This window comes from Rhinopithecus bieti, unplaced genomic scaffold, assembly GCF_001698545.2.
Source record: "Rhinopithecus bieti isolate Rb0 unplaced genomic scaffold, ASM169854v2 scaffold_26226, whole genome shotgun sequence".
NCBI lineage: Eukaryota > Metazoa > Chordata > Mammalia > Primates > Cercopithecidae > Rhinopithecus > Rhinopithecus bieti.
In genome coordinates, this window is record NW_016811902.1 from 602,681 (window position 1) to 621,711 (window position 19,031).

Here is a 19,031-nt window from a genome sequence, read left to right on the forward strand (position 1 = left end):
CTGTAGTCCCAGCTACTCGGGAGGCTGAGGCAGAAGAACGGCGTGAACCTGGCAGGAGGAGCTTGCAGTGAGCCAAGATCACGCCACTGCACACCAGCCTGGATGACAGGGCAAAACTCCATCTCAAACAAAACAAAAAAAAACAAAAACAAACAAACAAACAAAAAAGGCAGACCCAGATTAACATTCATAAATCCAGGAATTCAGATAATTCCTGAAAATGGGGGCTCCACGATCTCAGACATGGTGATATAATCCATGCACTACCTCATGCAGCAAGGATTAAAACTTCAGCCACAGTACAATTTCTACTAAGGGAAATCCACATGGGTTGAGTGAAATTTATATGTAATTCCAATGCCTCATTTTTTAAAACATTATAACCAATGTTTCTTAAAAGTTATATTAATAACTTTTAATTAACAGAGCAATAGAGATTACCCTTCATCCCCTCCAACTCCCAAAAAACTCTAGAAAAACCTAAGTAATTTTATATTCTTATTCCACCAGAGACTTGAGGAAATGTTGAATTATAATACCATAATAGTCTGGTATTAACCAGAAATGTTTGAGGCCATATGGGAGCACAAATCAGTGGAACTCTCTACAATACATGCTTATGGCTTACTAAAGCCATATGGTAATTAATATCATTTAATAGGTAATATTTTCATAACTTAGGCCTTGTTTACCATAATTAGTTTCAGCTATCTCAAATACAAATCTGTACAATATAAATTTCAGTGAGCAGAACAGTTTTCATTTAATTACCTATTTGTTAATTTTGACCATGAAAAAATGGCACTTATAGGACAATAAGGGCAAGATTAGATAATCCTCCAATCTAATCATAACGGATTCCAGATTCTTCTTTTTTTTTTCTTAGAGACGGGGTCTCATTCTGTTGCCCAGGCTAAAGTGCAGTGGCACAATCATAGGTCACTGTAGCCTCAACCACCTGGGCTCAAGCAATCCTCTTGCCTCAGCCTCCTGAGTGGCTGGGACAAAGGTGTGCACCACCACTCCTGGTGCATTCCAGGTTCTAAACATAATCAAGCTGTTTGGCAAATTATCACTTTTTGTTTCTAAGTACAGTCTGGGGATAATACAAGGACTAAATAAATATTAGCAAAGAACACAATTTGGGTATATATAAATCATTTCTATAGATCCTGCTGACTTTCGATGAATATGACCTTTTTATTTGGAGGTAGAAGGGGATGATAAGCAAGGGCTTGGAATTTTACTCAACTAAAAAACATTTCAATGTATTTTAGGTTCACATTGCCCTAATTTGCAGTTTTAACCAATTTATGCCCAAGGTTGCAAAATTTTTTTGTGAAAAATCAGAACCTGGCGATGACCTTGAGCAGTGGGATAGAAATAACTCCCACAAGCTTAGCGTTACAATAGTGGAACACTAGGCAATTGGTTAATTAAGTGTTGACATCATTAAAACATTCATCATCCTGTTACCAAAGTATTTAGTGTTTTTGATCAAGAGATTTATGGCAATCAATGCAATTTATCCTGTGGGGCTTTTCTTCCAACTGAGCATTATGCTCAGTTATCACACAGCTTTCACACTGACAACTTTATCTTTAAAAATTCTAAATATTGCTGATATAGTTATTGTCACCCCCAATCTTTCCCACTTTTCTCTCTCCCTGTAGGTGGAAATTTTAACACTTAACCACACTGTCATGCAGGGGATATTGTCAAATTCTCTTCTAATTTCAATTTTACATAGCACTGATGTTGGCATATGTATCTAACAGTGTTAACTACTTATTCCACCCACCATTTTCAGATTTGTAATATTTCAAAATTTGATCTGAACTGAAACCATTAACTTCTCGCCATCCTGAGGTAAAACTGTCCATTCAGTTATTCTCTGATAGTACCAAATACATTTATTCATTCTCTTGTCCTATTCCCACACCTATGGAGAAACCAATGTTTCCATCTGTCAGTACACCCTTCTATTGCTCATTTGACAAATTATTATTATCCTTACTTTTAAAAACCCATTTTTTCTTTTTTTTTTTTTTTTTGAGACAGAGTCTTGCTCTGTCACCCAGGCTGGAGTGCAGTGGCACAATCTCGGCTCACTGCAAGCTCTGCCTCCCAGGTTCACGCCATTCTCCTGCCTCAGCCTCCCGAGTAGCTGAGACTGCAGGTGCCCGCCACCACGCCCAGCTAATTTTTTGTATTTTAGTAGAGACAGGGTTTCATCATGTTAGCCAGAATGGTCTCGATCTCCTGACCTCGTGATCCACCCACCTCAGCCTCCCAAAGTGCTGGGATTACAGACATGAGCCACCGCACCCAGACTTTTTTTTGAGACGGAGTTTCACTCTTGTTGCTCAGGCTGGAGTGCAATGGCACAATCTCTGCTCATGGCAACCTCCCCTTCCCGGGTTCAAGTGATTCTCCTGCCTCAGCCTCCGAGTAGCTGGGATTACAGGCATGTGCCACCATACCCGGCTAATTTTGTACTTTGTAGGAGAGATGGGGTTTCTCCATGTTGGTCAGGCTGGTCGTGAACTCCCAACCTCAGGTGATCTGCCTGCCTCGGCCTCCCAAATTGCTGGGATTACAGGCGTCAGCCACCACGCCCGGCCCCCATTTTCTCATTAAGAAAGTACACTCATTATAAATAACTGTAATATGCCAGAATATCACAATCAACCTCATAGTTTTATCTATTCCTGGTCCCCTTAGTTAATTCTTAGCTTTTTCAAGGGTTTGATCTATTTAGTTTAGATAATAATCAGAAAATAGTTTTATTACTAAAGTTCACTAAATATAAACCAAATAATTTGAGTAGAAATAAGTTCTTCAATATCTTTTTTTTTTTTTTTGAGACAGAGTCTCACTCCAATGTCCAAGCTGGAGTACAGTGGCGTGATCTTAGCTCACCTCAACCTCCACCTCCCAGGTTCAAGTGACCTTCCCAACTCAGTCTCCCTAGTAGCTGGGACCACAAGCACATGCCACTGTGCCTGGCTAATTTTTTATATTTTTAGTAGAGACGGAGTTTCACCATGTTGACCAGGATGGTCTCGAACTCCTGACATCAGATGATCCGCCTGCCTCAGCCTCCCAAAGTGCTGGGATTACAGGTGTGAGCCACGGTGCCCAGCCAAGTTCTTCAATATTCTTGATGAGATTCTACAAATTTAATCCTGGTTCAACTAGGATAATAATAATGAGTTTTCAGTTGCTCTAAAAGAGAAGATGTTATGCACAATGCACCTTTAATGGTATACCACAGTATTAAAATGTACCCTTGGCCTGTTTTTTAAGTAACATCATTTAAAGATTTAAAGTTTGGGGCAAGGAGGGTTATTATGAATTTATAATTTGCAAAAATTGCTAATATAGTGAATTAAAAGTAGTTTAAACTATACATGTGGAATAACATATCACATAATTGATATTAATCCCAATATTCTGGGTACAAAATCTCAGCCGCTTGTGAGATTCTCAGCTAAATACTCACCATATTCCATAATTAAGTTGGTTTTCATAAACCACATCCCTGGTAACTTAAAAAAGAAAATCATTGCAATGGTCCCTCTGCCACCAAACCATTCCCCTCATTGCTCTTTTTTATCAATAAAATGCAAGTGACAGACTAAAAATGAGACAAAGCACCAAGGGAACCAGAGAGGTTCAGCAAGACCCTGGGTATGAACACTCGCACACACCTCTGGGTCCTCTGAGGTCCATAGTTTTATGATATACAAAGCTGACATCTGCTTATGGGTGATCAAAGTCTAACCAGAGGCTCAACTACTAAGAGCTCTCTAGAGTTCTATAATCTCCCCAAGAACATCTCTTGGAAAGTAGAACACATTGGACAAGATATAACAAAACTGAAGAATCCTCTAAATGAAACCAAGAAAGGCTTTAGTAAGCCATAAGCATGTATTATTGTAAAGAGTTCCACTGTTTTGTTCTCCCATATGGTCTCAAACATTTCTGGTTAATACCAGACTATTAACCTTCATTTCTTTTCACTGTTCTTTAAATTGTAATAAATTTGTTGGGTTCTAGTAAGTCCTGGGCCCAAGAGCTAGAAAAATGGTGCCTCATTCCCCCTGCTATTTGAGTGAAGTACAAGATCTGCCCAATTACACTTCAAGTAAGTTCAGAGTGGGAGTGAATCCCAGATAGAAAACTACCTGATGGTCCCTTTAAGTGAACCTAAAATACCAGTTATATGCTGGGCTCTTAACCCTGAGGCAGAACTAAAATATTATTAAAGAAAGGGAGGAAAGCAGGCTTTATCAAAATGACAGTGTCACAAAGCTTTGTTACTCAGTGGCACAGTAATAAAGACACAGTTAATAAGCGTGCAAAAATGAATATATAAATACAGTCATCTGCCGAATAACAACATTTCCGTCAACACAGACCACATATACCACGGTGGTCCCATAAAATTTTAACAGGGTTGAAAAAGTCCTACTGCCTAGTGATCTGTGTTATAATTGGCTACGGTATTCACCATGGTAACACACTGTACAGGATTGTAGCCTAGGAAGAACAGGCAACACCATATAGCTCAGGTGTGTCACAGTAGGCTATACCATCTAGGTTTGTGTAATTACTATACACTTATGGTGTTCACACAATACAACTGCCTAAGGATGCATTTCTCAGAACATATACTGGTTGTTAAGCAATGCATGACTGTAAACAAAACTGTGCTGCTTAAGATTTGGGGTACAATTAGGCAACTTCAGCAAAGAGCAAGGAAAAAACTCAATAGTTTTATGCACAGCTGACAAAAAAGCTTTAAAAAGTTACCGCTGACGATCTGACTTGTATGTGGCTGTCAGCTCGTCAAACATGGTGCTGTTCATTTCCATAAATGCCTTCAACACATTGTACACCAACGCCACAATAGCCCTGGAAAGCACAGAAGAAAGGGAACGTGTTAGTTAGTCTTATAAAATGGGATACTGAATGAAGAAAGCAAAAGCACAACTTTTGTCTGGTTTCTCGCACTGCACATTGTCTGTATCCCTTTTTAGTTGGAACAACTGAGAGTGACCTACAGTTCACTTCCACATTAAGAGATTTCAAGGCAAGATAATTTTCTGAGGGGTGGTAGAACTAGAAAAAAAAATCTAACTTTGCAGCTTCTAATTTTTTTTTTTTTTTCCTTTGTGATGGAGTTTCGCTCTTGTTGCCCAGGCTGGAGTACAATGGCACCATCTTGGCTCACCACAACCTCCGCCTCCTGGGTTCAAGCAATTCTCCTGCCTCAGTCTCCCAGGTAGCTCGGATTACAGGCATGTGCCACCATGCCCAGCTAATTTTGTATTTTTAGTAGAGACGAGGTTTCTCCATGTTGGTCAGGCTGGTATCGAACTCCTGACCTCAGATGATCTGCCCGCCTCGGCCTCTCAAAGTGCTGGGATTATAGGTGTGAGCCACAGCGCCTGGCCTGTCCTTCTAATTATTGGCACCCAGAATAGAGCTGCCTGTGGGCATTTGATAATTTCGTTTAATAAAAAGGCAAATATAATAGTAAAGCAACTTCACCCTAAAATAAGGATCTGTGATAGCACCAACCTTAGACACCTGAATTTGCATAGAATTCTATTTTCTAAACAACACATTATTCATCAAAATCAGAAGCTACTTCCATAGAAACGAATGTTATACATAAATGTGTGTGTGTGTGTATACATATATATATATATATATATAATTCTTATCCAAAGAAATGAAATCAAGCCCCCATGTAGGCTGGGTGGTTCAACATGAGTTATTTGTCTAGCTGTGATCTGCACCAGTCCTGCTGACCCAAAATATATGCTGGTAAGATAACTGGCAAGCTGGGATGGTTGCTATTAGCTATGGGACACTATACAGCTAAACAGCCAAAATGGTAGCCCATACTTAGGCAATGTGAGGACAAGGTTCTGATGGGCTTGATAGCTTCAGACTAGAGTCTAAATAGCTTTTCCTTTTGCAAAAATATCCGTTGCTTCCGTTTTGCAACAAACATGCTCCTAATACCACTGAAAACGCATTGGTAAAATTAGCCATATATTAAATAAACCATGAGTCTGATGTTTCCAAAACATTTACAAGAAAGTACACTTGCTGTGTAGCTTCTGCCTTGTGCCATTAAAAGGAAAATTTAAGTTCTTTTCTGTTAAGTTTCCAGAATGACCTTCCTCCCAAGGGCAGTGATGGGAAAGCACCCAACATAGTATACTGAGTAGTTACAGACACTTGCTAGAACGTCCTCAAGGGACTATCTGTATAAAGGGACTTAATTGTTTATCAGCTCCTTATTTTTACAAGTTCTATTAATAAAATTTGGCAAATTTGAAAAATGAGAAATGTGACATATTATAATTACGTGCAAAATGTTTAAAGATAAACATATTATGAATATACTGAATTGTATCTACCAATTTTTAAATGCCACATTAAATTTTCCTTCTATTCCACAGAGAAAAATGTAAAAGCATTCAAATTCAGAATGCTTTAACTTTCATCGGGCTGGATGTTAAACTTCTCCTTGATTATTTTAAACTTCCTTTCCAAGAGATACATATAGCAACTGAGTTAGCTGTTAAGAAACAGATCACACTAAAATGCAAACCTAGTCAGACCACTTCCCCACTTACAACCCTTCAGTTCTTCCTCATCATCTACTTGGTGAAGTCTCACACGAGTCCCACAATCTTTTCTAGCCACATCCTCTAGCACCCTACCCAAAAGACTTTGTGCCTCAGCCCTCCCAAACTCACAGGTCTCAGAAACTGACAGGTGCTTTTGACATCTTTGTGACTTTTAATATGATGGATGGACCCACCATCTGAAAGGGCTCTCCCCATGCCATCCACCTGCCAAATTCCTTTCAGATTCAGTCTAAGCATGGCCATGCCGTCAGTATCTACACACCTCTCCTCTCAGCTGCAGTGCCTCCCCAAAAGATCTGCTACCTTCACAGACAGATCAAGAAGACTGTCTGGTAAACAGATACTTTAACTGGTATTTTGTTAAATTATCTGTTTATTTTCTCCAGTCAGCGAATCCCCAGAAGGTAAGGATTTTATCTTTTCACATACGTCTTCAGCAACAAGGACAGCATCTGGCACATAATAAGGCTGAAGGGAAAGAAAGAAAGGAAGGGAAGAAGAGAACAGAGGAAAGAAACTGAAAACCTACGGATTCCAATGTTCTTTTGAAATCCTATAAAGGCTGGAAAACATGATGGGAAGGATGACGTTAGAGTTTTCTTCTATCAAACTCATGATGTATTCATTATTCCAATAATAGAGTGCTCTTTCTGCCACCTTTGGGAAAAGAAAAATAAAATGTTAAGAGAGAGAAAAAGACAAAGATAAAACAAAATTATAAATATTTCCAAACAAAAGATTTTAAAAGGCTATTTTAAATCATTTCATTAAAATTAAATATTCATCACATTTTAATTTTTTTTTTTTTTGAGATGGAGTCTTGCTAGTGGTGCGATCTCAGCTTACTGCAACCTCCGCCTCTTGGGTTCAAGCGATTCTCCTGCCTCAGCCTCCCGAGTAGCTGGGACTACAGGCACGCACCACTAAGCCTAGTTAATTTTTGTATTTTTGGTAGAGATGGGATTTCACCATGTTGGCCAGGATGGTCTCGATCTCCTGACCTTGTGATCCGCCCACCTCAACCTCCCAAAGTGTTGGGATTACAGGCGTAAGCCACTGTGCCCAGCCCACATTTTAAATGTTTGCAGATTTTAAATATCTTAGAAAATTCCAAAGTGGGCCAGGCACGGTGGCTCACGCCTGTAATCCCAGCACTTTGGGAGGCTGAGGTAGGCAGATCGCTTAAGCCCAAGAGTCTGAGACCAGCCTGGGCAACATGGGGAGACCTCGCCTCTACAAAACACAAAAATTAGCCAGGATTGGTGGCATGTGCTTATAGTCCCACCTACTTGGGAGGTTGAGGTGGGAGGATTGTTTGAGCCTAGGAGGCAGAGGTTGCAGTGAGCGAGGTTGCAATGAGCCAAGATCATGCCACTGAACTCCAGCTTGGGTGACAGAGCAAGACCCTGTCTTCCCCTCCTACCTAAAAAAAAAATCCAGAGTGGTTCAAGTGGTTCATCAACTCAGGGAAGGAAAAGAAGTTTTCCTGTTTATTTATATTCTTCTCTAATTCTGCCAGGTCTTCTGATTCCACACTTTCCTGACATCATTTTAGCACATCTTACCGGTCCCCTTTCCTGTCTCACCTTTTTCATCACACACACTTAGATCGAACCCAGTGCCCGGCATATAGTTAGCACTCAGTCACAGCTACTGAGGAACACCCACAGTTGTCCATCCCTGTAGAGCAGCCAATATTTACTAAGTACCTCCTATAGGCAGGCACTGTGCCTACACAGCAAGTAGAATGTATCATCCTTACCACCATCCCAAAAGGAGATACCACTGTGTTCATTTTACAGATGAGGACACAGAGATTCAAAGAGACTGAATAATGTAGGCAAGGTTACACTGGTAATAAATGGTAAAGACTAGGGCCTCACTTCTAGGGCTTCTTCCAGAGTTTATTTCTGGTCCCTTCCTGTGAAAGCCAGGAGATTTCTGCTCAGTTTCTGGTCTCAGGGACACTGGCTGCACCTACCCTCTCAGATCTCTTAGATCCCTTTTCTCTGCCCACCAAGCTATCAACTGGCTCTAATTTGGTCTGCTGGGCCTGATTGGCTCATCTTGGATTTCATGAATTCAAAGGAACATCTCAAAAACAAAACCTAAAATCTCTAAAAAGGGTAGTTACAGGGGAAAAGGGAAAAAGGGGTGGCTTCCTTCATTTATACAGATTAAGAAGCTGTGTTTTAGAAGAGAACAAAATGGTATAAGATGTATCTACCGAAAGACAATGAGAAATCAGAATTTTTCCATTTATATTATTCAGCTTGGTTCAAAAAAACAAAATAAAACAAAACCCTGGGACTCATTAGGCACTAGACCCTAAGAGTACAAAGAAAACAATCATTACTGCATGTTCACTATATGCCAGATGCTGTGCTAAGTGTCCCACATATATAATATCTTATTTCCTCACAACCAACAGAGTTGGTATCATTACTTTTCTATTTTGTCGATGAAGAATCTGAGACTCAGAGAGATAAGCCATTGGCTCAAGGTCACATGGCTAGTAAGTGGCAGATTCCAAAGTCCCTATTCTTAACCTCTTTACTCTGTTATCCCTAAAGAGTTCACACGCTGGTGGGAGAAGGGGCATCTACAAGCCTATCCAAAGTAAACTGTGACACATGTTGTATCAGATACATGAATAAAGTGTCAGGGGAAGGAGGGGAAAAGAGTAGAATCAACAACCCAGATGACTTGGGAAACAGAAGAGTGGCAGAAATGTAACATAGGTGGGGCTGAGTGTGGTGGCTCATGCCTGTAATCCCAGCACTTTGGGATGCCAAGGTGGGTGGATCATTTGAGGTCAGGAGTTCGAGACCAGTCTGGCCAACATGGCAAAACCCCCATCTCTACTAAAAACATAAAAATTAGTTGCGCATGGTGGGGCGCGCCTGTGGTCCCAGCTACTCGGGAAGCTGAGGCACAAGAATCGCTTGAACCCGGGAGGCAGATGCTGCAGTGAACTACAACTGCACCACTGCACTCCAGCCTGGGCGACACGGCAAGACTCCATCTCAAAAAAAAAAAAAAAAAAAGAAATGTAACATAGGCAAGTGGCATTTAAGCTGGGCTTCGAAGGATGAAGGAAAGGGCATTCCAGGTAGAGGGCATTAAGGAAAGGAGGGCAGAGGCATGGATGAGGACAATGTGTTTGGGAATCATCAAAGCAAATGAGGTAGCTGATGCAGATAAAGCAGGAGGCAAGGAGAGGGAGGAAAAAAAAGAGTAAGAATGAGGCTGTTCTGAACATTCTAACTGGTTGGAGGAAAATCCTAGGTGCCTCCTTCTTTACTAGCATCCTCCCATGATCTCTTTGGATGTTCCTCCAGAGTCCAATACTTACCTGCCATTTAACTCTAACAACTTCCTTAATCCCTTATATATCCATTTTAATATGTAAACCCACTAATAGAAGTATGTATCCAGCTCCTTAAAGAGGAAAGGTATTGTTTATGCAAAGTTAAAAATTACTGTGTCTGACAATAGGACAGAACCACTACTTTCATGGGATCCATTGTCCTTCTGCACACACAGAGGCAGTGTCACCAGCATGCAGACCTCAGACCCTAATGACATACCTGAGGCAAACAATGAGAAGTGTCTGGCTACATAGGGCGGTCACTCAATAAATGGATGAACCAGCAAATTCATTAATAAATGTTTATGGATGAACCAGCAAACATTAATGTGTTTGTAGGTTTATCCAGTAAACACTTATTAATGAACACTTAAGAAATAAGTAAGAGCCTCTTTCCTTTATTCTCAATTTTACTTCTGCCAAATAATTGAAAATTCTTTTTTCTTTCTGCTACAAATTAATTGTGTGCCCTTCACAATTCATATGTTGAAGTCCTAATCCCCAACGTGACTGTATTTGGACACAAGACTTTTAGGAGGTAATTAAGGTTACACGAGCTCATAAGGGTGGGGTCCTAACCAAATAAGACTGGGGGCCTTATAAGAAGAGGAAGACAGTGAGATTGCCTCTCTCTGTATGCACACGCCAGGAAAGGCCACATGAGCACACAGCAAGAAGAGGGCCATCTGCATGCCAGAAAGCAGGATCTCACCAGAAACCAACCATGCTGTCATCCTGATCTCAAACTTCTGGCCTCCACGGCTGTGAGAAAATACATGTTTAAGTCGCCAGTCTATGGTGTTATGTTATGGCAGCCCAAGCTGACCAAGATATGGCCTCTCTTTTCTAAGCTTCTGAGTATCACTTAGGCCTTTCTGGTGATGCTCTTTTTTTTCTTTTTCTTTTTTTTAAGATGGAGTTTCGCTCTTGTTGCCCAGGATGGAGTACAATGGCGTAATCTTGGCTCACTGCAATCTCTGCCTTCCGGTTTCAAGTGATTCTCCTGCCACAGCTTCCCGAGTAGTTGGGATTACAGGCGCCCGCTACCACGCCCAGCTAAATTTTTGTATTTTTAGTAGAGACCAGGTTTCACCATGTTGGCCAGGCTGGTCTCAAACTCCTGACCTCATGATCCACCCGCCTCAGCCTCCCGAAGTGCTGGGATCACAGGCATGAGCCACTGTGCCCGGCTGGTGATGCTCATTTTTAAAAAGATACTTGTTTCCCGGGAGGCGGAGCCTGCAGTGAGACGAGATCGTGCCACCGCACTCCAGCCTGGGCAACAAAGTGAGACTCTGCCTCAAAAAAAAAAAAAGATACTTGTTCCTTGACCTCCATAATGCCAAACATCCTGCTGAAAACTGAAAAAAATAAGGTAAACAATCCAGATATGTGAGCACTTAAGGCCCTGGATGGTATCAAAATATCTATATACTGTTCTGTAATTTTTCCATTTTTATTCAGACTTGTCACAGTTTCTACCTTCTTTTTTCTTGCTTTGTGGTACAACTGCTAGATTGTCAAAAGGTTACTGCTTTAACATATTAACATGTCTTTTGGTCAGAAATCAAAACAGCAGCAGCAGCCAGTATCTCTAACTATGCAGCATAACGACAGCCTAGGGAAAAAGTCCACCATCAAATGACACCATTAGAGGTCTGGTTCTGTGCTAAGAACCACAATCTGTACAATCTCTTCCAATCAATTGGCAGAGTCTAAGTTTATGAAACAGGCCTTAGGTGAGACAGCCAAAGGATCAAACCTAATGTGTGCTCCCCCAGTTTACCCTTCTTCCCTCCCGTATGGGTTCCACAGCACAGCAGCCATGGCCCCAAGAAAGAAAAGTGTTGCCCCTGAGTGGCCACGAGGAGGCAGAGCAGTGTCATGGGAAGGTCACTGGCTTTAGCAAGCAGCTACACCAAAGATCAAAATTTTACTCTATTCTCTATCAACTTGGGACCTACAGTAAATTGTTCTCCGAGCCTCATTTTTTTTTTTTTTTTTTTTAATTTAGAAAAGCTTCAGTGGATAATGGGACATTTATAAACAATGTACGTAAAGTATCTAGCATAGTATGGAATATTAGGTTTTCTCCTTTTCCTCTTAAACATTATTTAGCATTCTCTCTTACACAGTAGAGAAACCCCACCAGCCCACTTATTTAGGAATTATCTGAAATACTTTTGACCATTTTGAGCTTCAGTGTTCATATCTGCATGTCTATAAAAAAACATAATGCCCTCCTTGCAGGGTGTTAGGAGAATTAAAGTTACTGGAGAGAAAGCACCATTACTGTGGCGTTAGGTATCAAGCACTCAAGATAAGGTGGCCACTGTTAAAATTATTATCCTGTGAGGAGATAGCAAATAAACAAGAGGTAGCTAGTGTCTATTACACTGCTTCTGAAACAAATAAAATTTAACCAAAATAACTCATGCTCCCTGGCTCATGTCCTCTTTACTACTAACCTGAAAATGGGGGCTAGATACACACTTGGCGATTTGTTTAAACAAAGGTTCTTGGATTTTAACAAATTGTGAAGGTTCAATCACATCCAATATTTCTTCCAGTTCCCCAAGGAACATGACCTGTAAGTACAAGCAAAACACAAGATGTGAGGCACGTCACAAAAAAAAATCCATAAGAACAAGGAGGACTAATGAGAGTTTGGACTATTGTAAGAAAAATTTACACATAAAACCAAACATAAATGAACCAGGCATTATCCCATGTTAGAAAATGTTTGTTCCACAAAGAATTCACCACAGGGTACTTGGAAAAATTCTACATACTTGGAAAAAATACTCTTACTTATTATATATGTTACACAGAACGAGGGACACTCACACACTGCACCGGCCCCTGAGAAGCAAAACTGACCCCGCAGGGCTTTCCTCTCTATTACTAGTAACCCAGCTCTCTTTCCATAACACTTTTAAAAAAAAAAAAAAAAACAAAAAAAACAATGAGAAGGTAGCCCTCCTACATGGAAGAGCAAAAGTCCAAATGTGGTCATTTGCCAAATACTTATAGCCCCTGCTACATGCCTGATGCTCTAGAACGCACTCATTAATACAACAAAAAGTTCAAGAAACACAAATGAGCGGACTCACCCACATCCAGGTGCCACTTTAAACCCATGAGCACGCACTGACGCATTCTAGACACACACACGCACGCTTGCTCTCTATAGAGCACAGTGAATCTTGTGAACTCAGCACCGGGTGCCGCAAGAAACAGAGTTTTTAGATCACAGTATGGAGCCAAATCCACAGTAGAGTCAATTGTTTTAAATATAATGGGAAAATGACAGAGAAATAAAAACCAGTTTATGTATTTAGCTATAAAAAAATTACTTTGAAAAAAAATAAAGTGAGCAATCAAAATATGAAAAATAACAATGCCTTCATATTTTGAAATGTATCTGGGTAGCAATGCACAGTTCAACTTTACCTAACAGATTTTAATTAAATGACTTTCTGAAATTAAAATAGGGTTTAGAGAATTGAAACTGATTTGAGAAGGAAGGTATTTCTGCTAAAAGTAAAATATAGTAGACCCTTGCCATTTGTTAATACGTATATGGAATTTCTCCCAAAATTTTAACCAAATATAAAACTAACAGCTGATCTTTTTTTCTGAGCCATTTTCCACATGGTTGCTAACCTGCCAGAAGAGTGGCTGCAGATCTGGTGCTCAGTTAGGCTCACCTCCAGCTAAGAAACTCACGCACTACCCTAAAACAACCTCACAAAGTAGCACCTGCTTGGTGAGTTCTCAGCAAAGGTACAAATGATTGTAGGTCTGAACCCTCCAGGATCATTTGTGAATGGCTGAAACTAAAGGTCTGTTGTCTATCCTAAGATGACACAGTAAGATCCAGCTTTACTATGCTTTAAAGTGAGTATTTGGGCAGGCTGCTCTAGCATCTTTCTACAGTGACAGCAAAACCTTCATATTATGAAGGGGGCCACTAGGAAGGGAATATCAACAAAGCTAGACAACTGGACACATGATTGGGGCCTGGCCTGGGCTGGGCTTACCTGAGGCTGAATAGCACAGTGAATAAAAAGCCAGGGTTCAGGAGTCAAGGAGGCGAGTTCAGGCCTAATCATCTGTACTTACTTAGTGTACTGGGGCACACTATTTAACCTCTCTATAGTTTCAAAACTAGTAAAACAAGAGTTTTGATAGCGCTGCCTTATAGAGTTACAATGAGGTTTAAATGAGATGATGCTGTTTTGTTGTGTTTTGCTTGTTTTGTTTTGTTTTTGAGACAGTTTCACTTTTATTGCCCAAGCTGGAGTGCAATGGTACGATCTCAGCTCACTGCAACCTCCACCTCCCGGATTCAAGCGATTCTCCTGCCTCAGCCTCCTGGGTAGCTGAGATTACAGGCATGTGCCACCACGCCCGGCTAATTTTGTATTTTTAGTGGAGATGAGGTTTCTCCATGTTGGTCAGGCTGGTCTCGAACTCCCAACCTCAAGTGATCTGCCCACCTCGGCCTCCCAAAGTGCTGGGATTACAGGCGTGAGCCACCATGCCCGGCCCTGATGATGTGGTTTTATACATGCTTAGCCCAATGCTTGGCACTCAGTAAAATACTCAGTAAACTATGAACACTCTCTGACAGTAAACACTTACCTCTTTTTGACTACATGTTTTAGGCCAAAATTTCATTAACCCCCTAATAACCTAAAATGAAAAGGAGAAAACAAATGGCATTTAATTTTCATACATATTTCTGGGAAAGGTAATTTTCTGAAGTTTTGAAATTATGGAAGAAAGACTTACTGGTTCTGTGAGTGAAGGATCTTTCTCCAGAAACTGTACTATACAATATGCCAGCTGAGTAAAAAATAAAAGGCAAAATTTTAAATTCTATACAGTAAGGGCTCAAAAGATATAATATTAAAACTTCCTAAAAGGTTTCCAGACTGGTTTTAATAACTTCACATTCAATTCATTTTAATTATCATAAAATAAAATCTACATAAAGCAAAATAAGAAACTACTTTTCAAGCCAAAGACTAAATTAACATGGCTCCAGGGAATTTTTTTTTTTTTAAAGTATTAGGACATGAAGTATGCAGCTAATGAAAAGCAGAGGTGAGACATCATACTCAGCATATTGTGGAATTATCTCACCCACATACACTTTGAGCTACATCTCAGGGGCTTCCTTTCTCTCTTTGCTAACATCAACAGTACTGAGTTTTACTGTAGTTCCACAAGAGTCCTCTATGGGAAGTAAGCACTTAATAAAAAACTTTGCCAACTGCCTGAAACGGCACATGCAAACTAAAGCAGTTTCATGAGGAGATGAAAGATTGTACCTGCCAGTCAGACCCTGGAGAAATGGAAGAATAGTTCTACATCTGGTACTAACACATCTAACTAAGATTGTTTAAAATAATAATCACGAAATATGATATCCCATTTCAAAACCAAAGGCAAGATTTGTAAAAGGGCTTGCAAAGATTCTCGGACAAGAAAACCACCCTTGCAAAAGACCATTCTGATGGTGTTCTAAATTAGAAACATATGGATTAATTTTTCCTCGAAATACAGAATTTCACATTTAAAGAGGACCAGTGCTTAGAAAAATGTGTTACGTTTTTATGCAAACTCAAAACCTTCCCAATGCGGGTAAGAAGGAGTCAGAGTCTAGTCGTATTTAAAATTTTCCTATCCAAAATTAAAACTACTACCCAATAATTTACCTACCCCCAGTGACATAGTGACCATGCAAGGCAGTGTTAGCACAAAAATTAGAATGCGGACAAGACAGTGTATGCTTTTTAAAGTGATGAAGGCTTAAAGGGAAAAAAAATGTGAAAATACTGATTGATTTGTTTACTTGTGAGAGTGTTTATGTGTAGAAAGTGATAAAGACATGGTGAGCGATCTAGAACAGGAGGCAAAAAGGGCAACTGATAGACTAATGCAAATAGGATGGAACAAAACATTCAAGAACATTAAAACATGATTACATAGTCCAAAGATCTACATCTGCTAGGCTCCTGTGCATTTTATTATATGTAATATGTTCAGTATGTTATTGTGTGCACTTGGGCAAGTCATCTAAGTTCTCTGTAAAATAAAATAACCAAACAAGGGCTCCTCCTGCTTTAAAAATATTTCCATGATTCTACTGTGCATAGAAAAAAATGCATACATTTTTATTTCCCTCATGGAGTATTTTAAACTTTAATAAGTCTCTTTCCTTTAGGAATGAAGGCTATAGGCCCGGCACGGTGGCTCACACCTGTAATCCCAGCCCTTTGGGAGGCCAGGATGGGAGGATCACGAGGTCAGAAGACGCAGACCATCCTGGCCAACATGGTGAAACCCCGTCTCTACTAAAAACACAAAAATTAGCCAGGCGTGGGGTTGCGCGCCTGTAGTCACAGCTACTCAGGAGGCTGAGGCAGAAGAATCGCTTGAACCAGGGAGGCGGAGGCTGCAGTGAGCTAAGACTGTGCCACTGCACTCCAGCCTGGGCAACAGAGCGAGACTCCATCTCAAAAAAAAAAAAAAAAAAAAAAAAAAGGTTATATCAATATCAAAAAAACAATGAGTTTGCAAACTTTTTATTTGGCTTCTAAAAGTAGTTGTACAAAATCCTCCTACCTGTGCATGGAAGAGTGATAAGCTCCTGACAGTGTGTAAGGGGATCAATACTTTCACCAGAAACTGTTTGTGTTCTGCCTTAAGAGGTAAAGCAAAGCCATTGATAATACTAGGGAGAAAAAAGAGACACAAATTAGCAATGTTACCACAACAAGTTAAACTGAGACAAACTGTTCTTGTGATATTAGTTAAACTTAATCAGTTCGTTTGTACAAAACAACATAATACCCACCCCAGTGGCATTCAGAATTTCTTTTCTTTTCTTCTTTTTTTAGACAGAGTCTCGCTCTGTTGCCCAGGCTGGAGTGCAGTGGCCCAATCTCAGCTCACTGCAACCTTCACCTCTGGGATTCAAGCTATTCCCATGCTCAGCCTTCCAAGTAGCTGGGGTTACAGGCACCCACCACCATGCCTGGCTAATTTTTTTGTATTTTTAGTAGAGACGGGGTTTCACCGTGTTGTTCAGACTGGTCTAGAATTCTTAACCGCAGCAAGTGATCTGCCCGCCTCGGCCTCCCAAAGTGCTGGGATAATAGGCATGAGCCACCACACCCAGCCAGGATTTCTTAATGACTTCAAGGCATACAATAATTTAGAAGGAAATTTAGGAGAAGAAAATTTGCTTCTAATCACCCAACAAAGGCTCCTGTGCTCCTAAAATTAGATGGTTTCCAAAAGCTCTTTATCAAAACTCTTTATTTTCCCTCCCTTTTCCTTCTCCAAATAATGGCCCGCCTTGCTTGCTTCCGCCTTAAATATGACCTTTACCATTTCCAGGCATCATTCTTTCTCATTCCTGAAACCTCTGCCCAGCCTAGGAAAGTCACTGAGAGAAAGCTGTGTGACTCCACCTTCTTTTTCTCTTCATATTAGGAGAAAATATTAAGTAATCACATTGTCCAGCTACATTATCCTCCCTTGTGTGTAGAAACTCAGACCACAGCTCTTTCCAATTCATTCCACTACTCCAAGCAGCAGCTGTTCAAGGACTATACCCGGGTACACAACTCCTTTGAAAATGGCAATCTTTCCAATTATTATAAACCTGCTTTCAACAGATAAGGCAAAGGACCAGATAGCCTAAAAACTAATGAGAATAAGATGTTTTGGAGTAACTGGTCCGACCATAATTAGATGTATCATCTTTCTAGTAATGAATGAACTGTTAGCTCTTTCAGTCATTCCAGTGGAACTGGCAATGCATAATTGTAGAAGAAGGGAAACAGGAAATTGTGTCTTGTACAGTCAGTTGGAAAATATGCTAACAGGCACAAATGAGAGAGACCCAATGTACATACAGCAAGAGAACTAAGTGAGCATCTCCTGGTGCCACTTGAACCTAATTTTTAAAATAATATTCACCTGAAATTAGCAATTAGAAAAACCGTGCTCACCTTCCTAGTATTTCCAGCAGTTCAGCTACACCATTGAAGTGTTCTGTTTCATAAACAAACCTGAGAGAAGAGGAGAAACAGGAGGAGAAAGGAGGAGAGAAGGAGAAGGGAGGGAGAAAAAGAGGAGGAGGGGGGGGAGGAGGAGGGGAGGACAAGAAGGGGGAGGACGAGGAGAGCGGGAAAGAGAGGAGGAGAGGGAAGAGAAGGGGGAGAGGGGGAGAAGGAGGAGGAGGAAGAGGGGAGGAGGAGAGGAGGGAAAAGAGGAGGAGAGCGGGGAGACGGGATGGGGGAGAGATGGGAAGAGAGGAGAGGGAAGACAAGATGGGAAGAGATGGGGAGAAGAGGAGGGGAAAAGAGGAGGAGAGGGAGGAGGAGGGGAGGGAGGAGGGGGGAGAGGAGGAGAGAGTGGAAGAGAGGAGGAGCAGAGGAAGAAGGGAAGAGGAGCGGAGAAGAGATGGGGGAAGAGAGGAGGAGAGGGAGGAGAGGAAGAGGGGGAAGAGAGGAGGAGGAGAGGAGGGAAAAGAGGAGGAGGGGGGAGACAGGGGATGGGGGAGAGACAGGGGAAGAGAGGAGAGGGAAGAGAAGATGGGAAGAGAGGGAGAAGAGAGGAGGGAAAAGAGAAGGAGAGGGAGGAGGAGAGGGTGGAAGAGGAGGAGCAGAGGGAGAAGGGAGGAGGAGGGGGAAGAGAGGAGGAGACGGGGGAAGAGAGGAGGAGAGGGAGGAGAAGAGGAGAAGGGGAGAGAGGAGAAAAGAAGGGAAGGGGAGAAGAGGAGGAGAGGGGGGAAGAGAGGGGGGAAGAGACGAAGAGGGGGGAAGACAGGGGAGGGAGAGGTGGGAGAAGAGAAGAGGAGAGGAAGGAAAAGAGGAGGAGAAGGGGGAGGGGGCAGGAGAGGAGGAAAGAGAGGAGGAGATGGTGGAGGAGAGAAGGAGAGGGAGTAAGAGAGGAGGAGGAGAGGG

General features: G+C 41.2%; 1 protein-coding gene across 7 annotated transcripts in view; it reads right to left on the bottom strand.

Moving 5' to 3' along the window:
* Nucleotides 1-19,031, bottom strand: part of PPP2R5E (protein phosphatase 2 regulatory subunit B'epsilon) — a 184,125-nt gene that overhangs the window by 6,011 nt on the left and 159,083 nt on the right. For 6 of the 7 annotated variants that reach the window (XM_017895354.1, XM_017895353.1, XM_017895357.1 and 3 more), the window contains 7 exons: nt 18,075-18,134; nt 16,681-16,789; nt 14,842-14,895; nt 14,692-14,742; nt 12,513-12,632; nt 7,204-7,331; nt 4,819-4,920 (listed from right to left, as the gene is read on the bottom strand). In XM_017895354.1, the coding sequence (XP_017750843.1) occupies nt 4,819-4,920; nt 7,204-7,331; nt 12,513-12,632; nt 14,692-14,742; nt 14,842-14,895; nt 16,681-16,789; nt 18,075-18,134 (624 nt within the window). The remainder of the gene's footprint in view (nt 1-4,818; nt 4,921-7,203; nt 7,332-12,512; nt 12,633-14,691; nt 14,743-14,841; nt 14,896-16,680; nt 16,790-18,074; nt 18,135-19,031) is intronic. The other variant, XM_017895355.1, reaches the window with a different exon arrangement.